We start from the raw sequence: 16,663 nt of genomic DNA, 5'->3' as shown, positions 1-16,663 counted from the left end.
GAAGATTTATTGAATGCAACAATGCCAGGTAGCTACGTGAACGTTTAAAATTGACTCCGAAGCATTATTAATGGTACTAAGTCAGCTCCTTTACACTGCCTATCTCAGTCTGTCTTTGGTGCCTCCATAATCCATGTAGAAACAACGGATTGGAAGAATTAGAAAAAAACAAAATGGTAATTCTTTAAAATGATTTTATTTGAACTAGTATGTTCTTGAAAAAAAGATCTGTTAATTTGTGTCAGCATTAGAAGTCTATACTCTGCATATCTGTTCTTGGTGGGTGTAACTGATTGTAATGCATGGTTCAGGTTCTTCCACCCTTTGTCTCTGTCCCCTCTCCCTTCCTCCCCCACACCCCCATCCTCCTCGTGCCTTGCAGCCAAATGGCCTCCTCCTTTGAATGAATTCATTCCACAAGGATGGGCAGCTTTAAGTCAGACAATTTCAACCTCACCAGACAATTTCAACCTTCAACCACTTCAAAGTGCCTCAGCGAGACATTCTTACCCAAGAGCTGCACTGAAGGGCCATCCCAAAATGGCTCCAGCTGCCACTCCCAGTATTGCCACAGCATTCTTATCCGTAAACCAGCCAGTCATTGCAATTAGAGTTGTGTTCATACAGAAGCTACTGGGGAGGAATGCTGAAAATGGGAGAGAGAGAGAGACAGAGAGCATCAAATAAACCACATTGATATTCATGGCTATTAAAGAAAAGGCCAAATGTGTCAGCAACGTGAGGGGTGTCCAAACTGCTGCCCATGGTAAGAACGTATGCTACTCTTGATTCAACTTCTGGGATTAGCCAAGAGCGTCCAGAGTAACTCTTTCCGGTTTTGTAGAAAGCCACCTCACCTTCCCGCATGATATGATCAAGACCAGGAACCCAAAAGCTATCTCCCTTTCTAACATAGAGACAGAAGATTTCATCTCTGCCTGACTGATGGAGCCAAAAACTCAAACATCAGTTGCTGTTTCCCAATTCCTCCATGGGTCACCACCTTAAACGCGGCGGAGAGGTACGTACGCTCTGACGATCCCTTGAGCGATGCTGTTGGGAGCTCCTTCCTCCTGGTCAGGCCACCCAAGGTGGCAAGGTCAGGGGAAGGTGCCAGACAAAGTGCATTCCAAAAAGTCCTCGACGGCAGAACAGGCAAAGGAAAAACGTGCATTGCATTGGCGGCGAAGGTAGAAGGCGGCTGCAAGGCAAGGTGATTCTAGTCACCACGGTTCACCACATCACCAAAATCTGACAACCAACCCGTCAGGATCGTGTGCGCAATGGTGGCACCCATTAAGCTCCAATAGCTGTTTAGACCAAGGCAGGCTCCTTCAGGCAGAGTTTTATTGCTCGTCATAAAACTCTCCACACAGGGAACTAATCTCAGCTGTTATCCCTTTTATATAGCCAAAATGGGTACTTAGTTAAACAACCTAATAATTAGCAATTGAGCTTCTTTGACTGTTCTCTTCTCTAACAGATACCCCTCTTCTTAAAAAGAAAGTAACCCTTAAGATTATATATTCACAAAAAAATAACAGTGATAACAAACATCAATATATATTTTTTCATTCAATAAATTCACCCTTCCTTGAAAAAGGAAAAGAGAACACATTTAGATATGTCCACACAAAAGGAGTATTTTTTCTTAAAGAAAAAGACATCCCTCTCTGAGGATCTCTAATAACTTTATGGAGCTCGCTCCTCTTTTGGTGAAGCAGTCAGATAATTGGTAGCTGCTATCAATCCATTTGATCTTGGCAATCTCCTTATTCTTGAGCATCTGTTTTAAGCTTGCAATGTCAGTTCGTAATATCTTCTCTTTAACGCACTTTGTAGAGTGAACATTTCCCCAAAGTGACTTACTATCTATAAGATATTCGATAGGTACCGTTCCCAAATACCCTTCTCCATTGAAAACTTCTGCCAGCACCTTTGATATAAAGGAAGCCATATCTACCGCCTCAACGAGGGCGAGAGTCTCCGCTGCCAACGTACATTTTACAACTCTTCATATCTTTTTAGATTCCCACGCCAAAGGGCAGCATTTGCTTTTTTCCCCCCCCCATGAGAAATATTATAAATCCTCCCACACTCGAAAATCGATCACATGGGTTTGCAAAAGACGTATCACTGAACACAATCAGTTTCATTTTCCTAACATCGCCCAAAGGTGGGAGTTTCGAAAACACACTGCTCCATTTTTAATTTTGTCAATGTTTTGATAGCCTGAATGATTTCTTCAACATTGGGATTGTTCATTTTAGTCCTCAATTCCAAAACATCAAAACTGACGTCCGGTCTCGTTTGTTTGCCTAGCCAACTGAGTTGCCCAATTAGACTTCCGAGTTCCTCTTTTTCTGTTTCAGAAGCCGCTGTATCTTTCTGGGAGGCTCTATCATGACTAATGACAATGGGATTGACGTTCTCCAAATAGGATCGCTGATATAAAAGGACGTGTGATCCGCTCTGCCTGATTTCCAATCCAATGTACTTAAACGCACCAGAAGCCTGACTTCCAATTTTAAACGCCATTCTGAGCCCATTAATGACAATAGTTTCAAGTTCGCTACTACCACCCGACAAAAAAAAATCATCTACATGCATCATAAAGATGTCTGCAAGTTTCCCCCTCCATGGTGCCAATAAAACATTGCCGGGTCTGCTTCCAGCTGAAGACAGCCCAACTTTAACAAAACTGACCTCACAGAAATACCAAACTCTGGAGGCATCATTTAAACCGTATACGCCTCTTTCCCTTTGAAGTTGGTGACCCTGCAAAAAAGCTGCTTTAATATCAATGGACTTACATTCCCAAGCATTTGTAGCTAATAGAGCTAAAAAGATCTTCAGCATAACTTTCCCTGCCGTAGGTGAATCTACTCATATCCCGGTACCCAATTTTTTCTCAAACCCTCATGCCACTAGCCTGGCTTTAGCTTTATAAGTCCCATCTTTTTCCGTGCATACCCATCTATTAGACAGAGCTGGTTGTCCCCTATCTGGCACATCTGTGTTTACCCCAAATTCTTTCCAACTATGTAGTTCTTGCTGTTTGGCCTTTATTAAATTTATCGTCTAATTTGTTTGAAGTTACTAAGATTTCTCGATCACGTGGCTTCTGCTCCTTGTAGCATTACCAGTCTGTGCCACATTCCTTGACCTTGTTAAGCTACGCCCTCTATCCTGCCTTCTATCACGCTCCAGACTGTTACTGTTTGATCTCCCTCTCCCATTTATAGATGTTCTTTCAACAGTTCGCGATCTCTTCCTAGAGGCATGGTCAGTCCCAGGCCCACTGTCTGAATTGATACTGCGTTTCCGGCCCTTCTGTTTTTGCACTTCATGTTCTCAATCCATAGGCCCAACCTCCTGTCCTTTATCTCGTACGTTTAACCGGTTTTTATTTTATTCCAGTGGCCTTCCCTGCTCTACCTACAATCTTCCAGTTGTCCTCTGGGACAAATCGTTTCATCTTCTTTGTCCAAATTACTGTCTCCATTCTCAGATACACTGTCAACTTCAGCTACCTGGTCCTCACAATCATGCAACATATGGGTATGAGAAATACATGGTTCCTCATCCCTTCCTACAACACTTTCCGAACCCCCAAATTTATAGTCTACTAACCAACCTTGATGAGTGTTCCCGAATAGTCTGGTTCTCATGTTGTAAAATAACTGTTTTACCATCTTTACCTGTAATCTCTCCTAGGCCTTTCCACCCTTTAAGCCCTTCTCTTTTATAGTACACCATGTCTCCCTGATTGAAAATGGTTCCGATGGTCGTACATTGTGTCTTAGAGCTCGCCGAATTCCTTCTGAAATTTCGGCTTTAAGGAACGCTCTTCTACTCGGGTGTAGTGCGTTTAAACGCTCAGGAAAGGTGGAGCTAATCGTAGCTCCCTCCCAAGCTGGGGAATGATCATTCAGGGCTGAAGGAATTTTTGGGTTTCTACCAAAAACCAACTGATGTGGGCTATAGCCCCCAACCATCTGCAGTGAACTCTTGGCATTACAGCCCATGCTAGAGCTGATGTTAATTTACAGCTTGGTCTAACCGCCAATATTTTATGAAGCCTCTCATCTATAACCGCATGATTCCTTTCACACACTCCGTCACCAAACGGACTTTCTGCTGCTGTATTCATAGCTACTACATCCATGTTTTTCGTTGGTGGTGCCAATCCTGTGCCTATCCACTTCTCCAATACCTGATCCACAATTATTTTTTTTTCTTCACTGTATATGATTGTCGTCTGGCTAAATCTCATTGCCAAATCTATGAATTGTAAAATAAATGTTCTTCTCTTTATCCCACACCTTTAAGTCCATCATCACAACTTCTTTGAAATCCCTCTCCAAAGGTAGACTCACTATCGGCCGTGATGGTGTTCTTCTGTATTTCTTATATATGTCACATCTATCGCTTATCTCCTCTGTAAGTTAATGTATTCTCCATCCCTTATTCTTGCATCCCCTAGCAAAATTTTAAATCTCTGCAAAGGGTGGGCAAACTTCTGATGTAATTTTAACACAATTTGCTTTTTGCCTTCTAAATTCCTATCCCCCTGACGCTAATAACATTTTAACCTCCTTAGTAGAAAAGTTAGGTTTCATTAAAGGAATACATTAGTGTCCAGGTAGCATAAATCATAAATCCACAGGTTTTCCAAACATAATGGCCTTTTCATTCTCCATGCCCAACTTCATTTGCACTTGCTCAACAGTAATGGTATTTCGCTACATTGGTGCTGATGAAATGATTGACTCCAGCTATCTTACCACAGAATCACTACCCTTTTTAAAGATTTTAGGGTATTATCATCTCCAAATCTAAAAGTGGTGGAACTCTCAAATTCTTTTAAGCTTATTCCGGTTGTTGTCATTTAAGGAGTCCGAGTAACATTTTAACCAGCCTATTCCACAGACTGGAGACATGTATCCGCTATCTAGCACCACACAGTTGAAGGACTCTGCCACCAAGACATTGATCACTGGGCTGAAACTTCTTGTAACTAATACAATGCCCTCTCTTCAATCAATATCTCCACCTTCTTCTTCTGAGTTTTCTGTCTCATATTAAATTTTGAACACGTTATATCGTTTAGGACAGTTCATTGCATAATGGTATTTTGAATCCCATCTAAAACATCGACTGACCACACCCTGGGCATTTCTGAGGTTAATTCTTATTTTGTAAATCCCTAATTTTTTTCTCCTGCCATATTTGTCCAATGCGTTTCTATCCCCATTGTTTCTAGTTACAAATCTCCTTTTGCACTGATGCCTGTGCCCTGTTTCTAAACGATCTCGCCATCCCGTTAACATTGTATCCTCCATTTTCTGTCTTACCTCCGAACGGCTCAGTCGTGCCAAGGACGCTGCCGAAAAGGAATGTTTTCCGAGGATTTTTTTTTTTAAAGAGCTTCTGACATCTGTTCTAGCTGCGGGTGTCTTTCTGCAAACTTAACTTCCGTTAGAACTAGAAGCCTGTCCATATTCGATACTTTGGCACATTCTAGTAACTTGAACACCAACACCGATTGAGGAATTTCTAGACGGAACTTTTGCAATCTTGCATATAGATAACTGAATCCCATTATGTAATCTTCTGTGGAACTTTCTTTCAACTTTCTAAATTTGTCAAAATCGGACCAGGCTTCTTGAGCATTTAAGTCATCTTTTTGATAGATCTTCTCCGTAAAATCTGATGTTTCCAAACCTTCATCAAATGCTCAGGCTCCAACTCTGAAAATACTTCGCATCTTATTTCGCTTTTGTGTGGTAACGAAAGTGCCAAGGCCATTCCCTGTTTTTTTCTTTGGCCAGGATGTAACCCGTGTCCACACAGTAACTTCATTCTTCCATTTCTCATAGCGTTCACTCACAGAAAACATCGGTGGGTAATCATACCTCGAAACTCTACATTTTGATTCAGCCATTTTCTTTTTGAGTGACTCCAAATCACTCTGCTCTTAAAGTTAACTCCAAATATAGTCTTTTGTCCAAAGAAAGCTGTTTCCAAACTTTTACCTACGAGCAGCAGCCATTCTCTGCTACCACTGTTAAGTTCCAACAGTTGTTTAGAAATGGAGACCGAAACCAAGACAGACAGATTCCTTCAGGCAGAGTTTTATTGCTTGTCATAAAACTCTCCACACAGACAACTAGTCTCCGCTGAACAACCAAATGGGTACTTAGACAAACAACCTAACAATTAGCAATTGAACTTGTTTAACTGTTTCCTTCACGAACAACAAGGTCCCCCACGTCCCCGTCCCCAGCGTCCAATCTCATGAAGACCCATGGCAGAAACTCGCGACTGAGCAGAAATCATCCTTAAATCAAGGGACGGCGATAATTTCCCAATGAAGTAATAAGTAGGAAGATTAGCTTTGATCTGTTTCTTGCTGTGCCGTTCTCACGCTTGCATTTAACTTCATACTCTCGCTTCCAAATGCAGGAGTTACTCACCAGCTGCTGAGCAGAACATCCCAGTACTCAAAACCATGAACACCAGCATTAAACGACCAACATGGAGTCCAAACTTCTTACAAACAGCTCTAGAACACAAACAGCATACGTACTTTTAGTGAGACAGTACATTAAACAAATTAAAATGCAATTAGTTAAAACGATAGAAAAAAAGTTCCAAATACAAACCTGAAAGGATAGGTTAATACTGTGGGTGCGTGTGTTGAGAGTTTGGACAACAATTCTGATGACCTAAACATCATTGTGGTCTATGGTCATTATGTTTTTACTTCACCCCTGCTGGGTTACCTGATGGGATATTTTTCCTGCATTTCCTGTTCTTATGTCAAATTTCTAGGATTATCAATTCTTTTCTTAAATTATCAACCCAGGAAAGGTCTAAGCTAATAGATAAAATGCATTGACTTACTTGTAAAAGTACAGCTCGCAAATGCAGCAGAAAAAGGCTAAAAGACATCGTAAGAAATAGAAGACAAGAACCTGGAAAGAGAAAACACTTTGTATTAAATGAAGGTAAGCTGCAAAGTCAAACGTCAATTACTGAGCTGAAATTATAAATAAAAAATCTCCGATCTTTATATAGTGTGGTATTCATAATAATGTCATTAATGGCACTTCTGTAAACTCCCTTAAAACGTCCATCACTCTTCCTTTTCATTCCAGCAAAGTTTGCATATCTTTAATGAGCTAATGTGACCTGAGAACACATACAGTTTCACGAACAAAATGGATAATATAAACAAGGGCTTGTCCAGTGATGAACGTGTTTAAAGTTAGCAGAATCAATATTTTTGAAAGTAACAGTGCGCCAGATCCTAACCTTGCTGGGCAATTAATTTGGGCCAAGATTAAACTGTTTAAATGGCAGAAAGCAGAACCAATGCGTTTTAATGTGGTTTGCAGAGGAACGCATAGCTGATGCTTCAAGCTTTACATTTCAAAAAGAGCAATTTTTGTGTCAACATCGTTAGGAAAGCGAGATTTTATTAAATGGTTATGTTTTCAAACTATCTCCTTTAATTTAAGGTAAAACAAAATGTCCTGGAATGGGGGTCGGTAAAAATCATACTGAACTCTGTCTGGAGATAGGCCCATGTGGTTCAGTTGTCATGGGGAAAGGGACCGAGGCTGAAACCTATAGAAAATCAAGTGATAGATTTCATACCTTGACTTAAAAAGAAGCAGCTGGTCTTTCTGGACTCAGGCTCAAATACTCGGAGAGGAAGACTTTTGTATCATCCACTGAGCAGGAAGACAAGGAGACAGATTTTCTGTTTGAAAAGATGGAACTTGTGGAGATTTAAGCACCAAGGAGTCACCAGAATAGGCCCTGCTGCTGAGCGTCAGTTCGAGGATACTCAGAAGACTGAGTGAAGGGGCTTCCAAAGGATACTGGAAGACTCGCCTTGATGTGGCAGGGAAAAGGGAGCCTGCTGAAAAGCAAGGAGAAGTATGGGACTTAATCGTCAAGGCTACATATCTGCTAAGAGCGTGGCATAACGTCCAAATGGGTTGTAACGTGTTTTTGGTTGTGTTAATTAGTTATGGAGAGGCACCTTATCTGTAATTTGGCATATTGTTTGCCTATTGAGTAATGTTCAGTCTTTGTCGATTTTAATCTGTTTGTTAAAGTAAAAAGTCTTAAAATGTGAAATATTGTCATGAGATTCTTTCCGTCAGTCACTAGGAAATTCCTACCTCTTTTTAAAAATTATCGGTCTCTACAGGGATCGTAACAAGACATCATCAGGTAGAATAACATAAATGACTGGTTAGACTCCAGCTAGTGTACTGTGTTGTAGGCACCACACTTTAGGAAGGATGTCAGGGAGGGAGGGTGCAGAGGAAATTTCCCAGAATGATATCAAGGATAAGGGTCTTCAGTTATGTGGACAGACTAAGAAAACTGGGCAACTTAGAGCGACAAGGGTTAAACAGAGATTTAATAGTGGTGTTCAACGTACTATGAGGTTTTGATAGAGCAAATAAGGGAAACTGTTTCCACTGGTAGGAGTGTCAGTAACCAAAGGACATAAATTTAAGATAATTGACAAAGAAGCCAGAGAGGAGATGAGGAGCATATTTAATGCTGCAATTTATGATGATCTGGAATGCACTGCCTGAAAGGGTGGTGGAAATGGATTCAATAGTAATTTTCAAAAAAGTGAATTGGATATTGAAAATGAAAAATCTGCAAGGGTATGGGGAGAGAGCAGGTATAGGACGATAGCTCTTTCAAAGAGCTGGCGCAGGTATGCTGGCCAAATGGCCTCCTTCTGTGCAGCAAGAAACCATGATTTCAGAAACAATGGCTCTGGAGGATGTGAATGCCAGAGGGGCTAGTAGATTCTAAGTTCATTCCCATTATTTCTGGGATGTGTGAGACATCATTAAACTACTGCAAAGGGTATTAAGAGTCAACCATGCAATGTTGGCAAGAGTCAAATAGAAGCAAGGCTAGGTGGGGCTCTATCTGAAGGACAGTAGTAATAGTTTCTCTCTATCTACTCCTCTGGTTGGAGCAGCCAGAACAATGGAGCATAACCCTGTAAGTAGTGCTGGACCATATAGGGATGATGCCAGGAAGCACTTCTTCACACAAAGAATAGTGGAAATCTGGAACTCTCTCTCCTAAAAAACAAGTTGCAGAAGCTGGGAGGGTTAATTGAAAAATCATTTTTGTTAGCGAGGGTATTAAGAGATATGCAGCAAAGGCCAAAAAATGGGAGTTGAGATGCCATGATCTAACTGAATGGCAGAACATGGTGTGAGGAGCTAAATGGCCTATCCCTGTCCCCAATGCTTCTATGGATCAATGTAATTGACCAGCAATCAACTTACAAACAGAAAGTCTTTTATTAACAAGGTACCTTGTTGGTTTGCAGAACTTTTGCATGGAACCAAGCAGGTAAAACATGGAGCCACAGATAAGCATAAGACCGAATGGCATACACTGGGGAATATTCCCAAGTCTGGAATCCTGTTCCGTACAGCAGAAAGTGAGTCTGGGAACAAAGAAAGAAGACATGAATTATAAGATTAATCAACTCCCAACAGCAGATCGCATTTCCCCACTCACCCTTCTTAAAACTTTACACTCGTTTTTACCTAAAGCCAAATTACCCCATTGCAAAAAGATCAAATTGTGATCCTGTTATGGGGCACGATTTAGCCGGTTACAATCGACATTCAGTCTTGATGCTCGGCTCATTATTCTGTACCATTCACTGGTGCCACAGATCACTTCCTAGGCAGTCAGGATAGGCAAAGGCCGCAAACTCTCTTCTCGTCTACTCATGCATTTTTTCTGGCTTTTCCTCTCTCATTCCAGCTTTGACTATCAGTCTTTTGCTGAGAACAGAAACTCATCATGTGGGATGTCAAAAGGGACCAACCTATGTCTTCACACTGTGATGCACAGTCTACATAAAGTACCAAGGCATGGGAATCAGAAGAAAGCTCATTCTCAAGGGAGTGTTCAATAAACACCTACGGTGCTGAAAGAAATCTGCATTAAAAAAAAACTGAGAAACTGCACGCTGCAATTAAACTGGGAAAAATCATTCACACAGTTAAAAGTTTCTGCAAACAAGTTACATTAATTTTTTAAAATCTCACATTTGTTCCCTCAGCTGAATAGTAGTTTTAATAAACATACGAGTCACTGACTTCACAAGCCTCTCGCATTTCAACTGTAAAACTTGGATTCTGAAAGACTTACTGGCTCCCAGTAGTTGAACGTTTCATCGCAGTCTGAAATGTTACTGAGCAATGCTGCGCAGAACCGTGCAGAGATGAGACATTTAAAGGCTGTGGAACCTTCGGGTGCCCACACTTGTCCTGCTTTAGCACCTGGTTGCCTGGAAAGGGGTAAATATCGAAGGTAAGGGGAAATAAAGTGGACTGGGCACAAGCTATGAGATTAAAGGGATGACAGGATTTGGTATGGTACATAAAAGAAATAAACTATTTAAAAAGGTAACAAAAAGACCTTAAGTTAACATCACACCTTATCAGATTAAAATGACTCAAGGCACTTCACAGGATGGAGCACTTATTGGAATGTAAATTTATTATGGAGGCACATATGGCAACTGGTTTATGATCAGTGATCCACTGATGTCTATTTAGTGCTGATGGTTTAACGGATAAATATTGGCTAGGACACTGGGAGACTTCCCTGCCCTTCTTCAAATCATGCCAGGGGATTTCAACAAGAGGAAATGGCTTCACTTTAACATCTCTTTCAAAGGACAGCATCTCCAATCATATAATAGTCTCCACCACTTACACTTCTGCATATCACACACAGTCGTTTGTAATCAGGCAAATGGTTAACAGTCGCTAATGCCGCAGCTGTCAAGCCTATCCACCATCTACAAGGCTCAAGTCAGGAGTGTGATGGAATACTCCCCACTTGCCTGGATGAGTGCAGCTCCCACAACACTCAAGAAGCTTGACACCATCCAGGGCAAAGCAGCCCGCTTGATTGGCACCACTTCCACAAACATTCACTCCCTCCATCACAGACGCACAGTAGCAGCAGAGTGTACCATCTACAAGATGCATTGTAGGAATTCACCAAGGCTCCTTCAAAGCACCTTCCAAACCCACGACCACAACCATCTAGAAGGACAAGGGCAGCAGATAGATGGGAACACCACCACCTGGAAGCTCTCCTCCAAGTCACTCACCATCCTGACTTGGAAATATATTGCTGTTCCTTCACTGTCGCTGGGTCAAAATCCTAGAACTCCCTTCCTAACAGCACTGTAGGTGTACCCACACCACATGGACTGCAGCGGTTCAAGAAGGCAGTTCACCACTACCTTCTCAAGGGCAATTAGGGATGGGCAATAAATGTTGGCCCAGCCAGTGAAGCCCACATCCTGTGAATTAATTATTAAAAATTTGAGGTGCCACTTAAACCATATTAAGCGTGCCAACTGCATTGGTCAGTTGAAGCAACAGTGTGTAGCTCTTTCAAGTGCAATCTCTTTACAATTTCAGTTATTCTCCGTTTCCCCGTCACAAAATCCAGGCACTGCTTTACAATCAAGTTGATAACAAACCTCGAGTAAGGGCCTGAACCAGATCACTAAGCTGTGAAGGTCTCAAACACCCTGGCTCCACAAGGTGACACTGGCATATGGAATTCCCTTCATACCTTGAGAGAGGTGTCATGCTGTCCTTGTAATGGGTCACTGACAGCATAAAATCAAAGTTAGTGTCTCTCCATTTGGGCTCCCTCCAAAGTATAGACGCAGAGGCAGGGTTGACTTTGGTAAATTTTCTAAGTAGCACGGAGAAAACGAATCCTTGTTGCAATTGTAAGTGCCAAAAAGTAACATGGCTTCTGCTTTTAAACCATTGAAAAACTGACCTCAACTCCTACTCTCTCTGTTTCCACCCTGCTAACAAATTTATAATCCCATTTCATGACACCACACCAAACGCATGGCCCTTAATATTCTCCAGTCATCCTACAAGTGCCCCAATCATGGAATCATAATAGGCAGAGTACAGACCATAGTCAACCGGCACATGCTTGCAAAACCCAAAACAAAATATCTACTGTCAGATGTAATTTCACAATTGGGCAGCACTTGCTGAACAACCCTGAGTGTGCTAACGGCTAGGCTAACAACCAATTTAAGACAATCAGTCAAGCTCATAACATGGCTCATTTATCATTTGCCAGAAGAAACATTCATTCATACACAGGGACCCGTTCTCTGCAAACAAAAGGAATATGTTCGAGCCTTACCCCTTTTTTGAATTATTCCAGAGCCTGGGGAGCCTACAGATCCCTATTGCTTTCTCCATGGCAATGCTTCGGCCAATCAATGTTGACTTGCCAACTAATCAACATCCTTTTCTCCTGTAGTTATAAATTGGTGTGATCGTTTGAAATTTGGCATTTTTGCGTTTATCCTGATGAGTGCAAGACGAAAAGCTTCAGCAACATGTCTCTCTTTACAGTGACTTTCTTTTTCATTTGCCATTTAGGTTAGGTGTGTCACGGTAATTCAGAAACTATTTGAACAGGCCTTTTTGAGCTATGTAATTTAGCACTATAGTGATGCAGCAGCAGAAAAGGAGAGAAAGAAATCGCTGTTCAGCACCCCCATGGTGTGAGAGATTAAAGCAATGTTATATTTTCCTATGAACAATTATCAGTGACAGCAAGGGTTTCACAGGCCATGACCTTCCTCCTACCTCTTGCCTCTCCATGACGAACTGCAGTAGGCAAGCACCTTGGAATGTTATACTATGTTAATGGCACTATATAAATGCAAGCTGTTGCTGTACAACCATGTTGCAGGTGAAGACATTTTTCATTTAACACCTGTCCTTTAGGCTAATAGATTTAGCTAATAAACTCACACAGCATAGCAGTGTTACATTATCATTGGTACAAACAGGGATAACTGACCCCATCTGAATAGGCTTGTATGCAGTCTCCAGATTGTGGCTAACTCAGCTTTTATTACAAGCTACAGTTAATTCTCCTTCCCCTCCTCTCCCCCCTCCCCGCACACATCACCATTCCCGTGATAGATGAATGTTCTCCAAAAGCTTAAAACGCCAACTTTTGTTGCTTATTTCGCAGTTATTCAAACAAGCATATTATTACACAAAAAAGTGTGGTCCATTATTCCTCTTGTGTCATACTTCAGTATCAACCCATGTAACTCGTGTAAATTTCTGCATCCAGCAACAAACCACAACGGCACAGCTACCTTTCTGATGCTGGTGCTTTCTAAGCAAGTTCACTCTGAAAAATATCAGCAATTTCAATCAGAAACCTGTAGTCAAATGGCTGCCAGGGAGCAAGAAATGCTGGGGGTGGGGGCTGGGGGAGTCGGGGGGTGGTGAGCCAACAAACATGACCCGAACTGAAAGAAGTATGAAGCGATTCATTTTGTGAGGAAGAATGCGGAGAGAATCCAGTTCTAAAGGGGATGCAGGAGCAACGGAATCTGGGTATTTGTGTGTGTTAATCATTGAAGGTGGCAGGACAAGTTGAGAGAGTGGCTAATAAAGCATACAGCATCCTAAGTTTTATTAATAGGGGGATAAAGTACTAAAACAAGGAAGTTACGTTAAACTTGTATTGAGCACTGGTTTGGCCTCAACTGGGGTATTGTGTCCACTTCTGGACACCACACTTTAGGAAGGATGAGAATGCAGTAGAGAGAGTGCAGAAAAGATTCACGAGAATGGTTCCAGTGATGAGCATCTTCAGTTGCATGGATGTGATTGGATAAGTTGGAACGGTTTTCCTTGGAGAAGAAAAGGTTGAGGGGAGATTTGACAGAGATATCCAAAATCATTATGGATCTGGACAGAGGAGATAGGGAAAAAAAAACTGTTCCCAATGGTGGAAGGATCAAGAGCGAGAGGGTAAGAGGGTTTAAGGTAATTGGAAAAAGAAGCAACGGCAACATGAGGAGAAATTTTTTTCACGCAGCAAGTGGTTAGAATCTGGAATGCGCTGCCCGAGAGTGTGGTGGGGGTAAGTTCAATCGAGGCATTCAAGGTGGAATTGATTATCTGGAAAGGAAGAATGTGCAGGGTTAAAGGGGGAAGGCCGGGGACTGGCACTCGGTGAATTGCTCCTTGGGAGAGCCAACACCAGCACGGCGGGTCAAATGGCCTCCCTTTGTGCTGTAACCATTCTATGATTCTGTGAAACGACTCTTGGGAGCTGAAAGCTCCACACATCCAACCAAGTCTGTAAACCCATCCGCTTAAGCGAACTAATGCCAACAAATGTGCCAGATTTACCTGCAGTTCGTTTTTTCTGCATTAGACCAAACCCTTCTAAAATTGAAGGTTGAGGCTGTCGATTTACACATAACGAGGCCCCACATGCAGAAGTATGATAGCATTTTATACGATTTGGTTTAATCAATACCCTCCATGAGGGGCTGACTCAACGTGGCAGTATAATTCTATAGTGAGCAGCCACCCTTTGGTGCCTAATGGAGTAGAACTGGAGACAATTCAAAGCATCCTGGAGCAAACTTCGGTGCTGATTTTCCTCATTCCCACCCCTGGAGGATACTGAGGTGAGTTGTCATGCCCCCAGTACTGCCCCAAATAAAATAAGATGATTTAATATAGATTGAGGACTAAACCTGGGACCCAGAAATTCCAAACACACTCCACTCCACTCTTGCAAGCCTTGGCTATTTAACTGGAACTATCGACTAATCATATTTCCCCATCTTCTCCCCACTTTTTATTTCCTCCCTTTCCAAATCTAAACTGCTTTTAAGTATTAAAGTATTTGCCTCATTTATCACTTACAATTGCACCCAGCATGACCATTGCCTATGACAGACCTGCAATTTTTATAGTAATGTACAGTGCAAAATGCAAACAGGACACAAGATTGGTAGGAAGGGCAGTAGCTACATAGGATACAGGGCACAGAAATTCGGCCCAGTCAATCCATGCCAGTGTTTATGCTCCAGTCGAGCCTCCTCCCATCTTTTCTCATCTAAATCTACCATTGTAACTCTCTATTCCCATCTCCCGCGTATGCTTGTCTAGCTTTCCCTTAAATGCATCCATACTATTCCCTTCAACCACTCCCTGTGGGAGCAGGTTCCACATTCTCGCCACTCTTTTGAGTGAAGAAGTCGCTTCTGAGTTCCCTATTGGATTTCTCGGTGGCTATCTTACATCGATGGCCTCTAGTTATACTCTCCCCCGCAAGAGCGAACGTTCTCTCTGTATCCAATCAATCAAAACCTTTCGGCATTTTAAAGAACTCAATCAGGGTCACCCCTCAGCATTCTCTTTTTTCAAGAGAGAAGAGACCCAGCCCAGCTAGAATTGGATATAATAAATGGAGATTATCTCAGATCTGGGTCCTGGATTTTCTGTATCCCAGCACAGACAAAGGAAAATCTCCTCTAATCTGACCAGAATTGTTAATCCTTCACCAAAATCTTAACGATATTGGAGTTTAGAAGAATAAGAGGTGACCTTATTGAAACAGAAGATTCCGAGGGGGCTTTACAGGGTAAATGCTGAGAGAGGAATGTTTCTCCTTGTGCGGGAGTCTAAACTAGGGAGGGGGCACAGTTTCAAAATAAGGGGTCCTCCCACTCGAACAGAGATGAGGAGGAATTCCTACTCAGTCAATAATCTTTGGAACTCACTGCCCCAGAGAGCAGTGGGGGTTTGGTCATTAAATATATTCAAGGCTGAGTTAGACTCCAAGAGTGATGGGGGGGCAGCAGGCAGGAAAATGGAGTTGAGGCCAATATCTGATCAGCCATGATCTTATTAAATAATGGAGCAGGTTGGAGGAACCAAATGGTTTACTCCCATTTCGTATATTTTTCTTATATATATTACATATTTTTTTTAAATCTCGAATTTAAAAGGAGGGCAATTGCCTGTGTGAGAAGGGTCCTACAAGCACCCCTGGAGTGAGTGACAGTGAAGGAAAAACATTGCAACAATCAATTGTAACAAACAATTGTAACGAGAATGAATGAATGTAGCAATGTGAGTTGGCACACGCGCACTGAGCAGCAGCCCCGTGGAGAGTGCCGGCCGCCGGCCCCCGGCGAGCAGCTCAATGACAAGGGGAACGTTGCAAAGTGTTGACAAGGGTTGCAGCCGATGCACCGGCTCCACCGTGAACCGGGCTACAGCCTCTCCCGGCGACTCACCCATCCTTGCTCTCTGGGCTTCTCTCCTCCGCTTTGCTGTCTCCCCCCGGAGGGAGGCTCCCGTCCTGGGACTGCCTGCCACCGCCGGCTGCCCCTCTGCCGCTGGCTCGGTGCCTTAGCTTCGAGGCCATTGCCTGCCAACCGGGGCTACGGTGACCGGCGAGGCTCAGCCCGTCCCCAATACGGGAGGCGGAGAGGCTCAAAACGTACACTCAAAGAAGAGCGGACGCGTTACTAGTGCGCAGTACCTCTTTTAAAAACGAAATGTGATGCCTCCTGTTGCTGAATTTCCCAGGCTCCTTTTGGCCATTGAGCCATTTTCAAAAATAAGTTCTGCGTGTTATTTTTGGCAACTTAATACGTCAACGACTGTATTTAAATATTTGATATAGATAATTGTTTTACTTCTGTAATTTATTTTTGGGGGAAAATTGATGTCTTACCTTGCATTCTTCTGTCCCAAGACTC

General features: G+C 42.4%; 1 protein-coding gene across 6 annotated transcripts in view; it reads right to left on the bottom strand.

Annotated features, from left to right (window-relative positions):
- alg9 (ALG9 alpha-1,2-mannosyltransferase) overlaps nucleotides 1–16,373 on the bottom strand; it is a 242,515-nt gene extending 226,142 nt beyond the window's left edge. For 3 of the 6 annotated variants that reach the window (XM_078532466.1, XM_078532440.1, XM_078532483.1), the window contains exons 1-6: nucleotides 16,196–16,361; nucleotides 10,222–10,414; nucleotides 9,371–9,505; nucleotides 6,910–6,980; nucleotides 6,480–6,568; nucleotides 511–646 (exon numbers count right to left, since the gene is read on the bottom strand). In XM_078532466.1, coding sequence (XP_078388592.1) covers nucleotides 511–646; nucleotides 6,480–6,568; nucleotides 6,910–6,980; nucleotides 9,371–9,505; nucleotides 10,222–10,414; nucleotides 16,196–16,326 — 755 coding nt within the window. In that variant the 5' untranslated portion in view covers nucleotides 16,327–16,361. Of the gene's footprint in view, nucleotides 1–510; nucleotides 647–6,479; nucleotides 6,569–6,909; nucleotides 6,981–9,370; nucleotides 9,506–10,221; nucleotides 10,415–12,267; nucleotides 12,435–16,195 lie in introns of all 6 variants that reach the window. The other 3 variants (XM_078532457.1, XM_078532474.1, XM_078532449.1) reach the window with 3 other exon arrangements.
- Between the last annotated feature and the right edge of the window lie 290 nt (nucleotides 16,374–16,663).

The sequence above is a fragment of the Cetorhinus maximus genome, chromosome 2 (assembly GCF_964194155.1).
Source record: "Cetorhinus maximus chromosome 2, sCetMax3.hap1.1, whole genome shotgun sequence".
NCBI classification, from domain to species: Eukaryota; Metazoa; Chordata; class Chondrichthyes; order Lamniformes; family Cetorhinidae; genus Cetorhinus; species Cetorhinus maximus.
The sequence above is the reverse complement of the archived record's forward strand: the minus strand, read 5'-3'. Positions and strand labels throughout refer to the sequence as shown.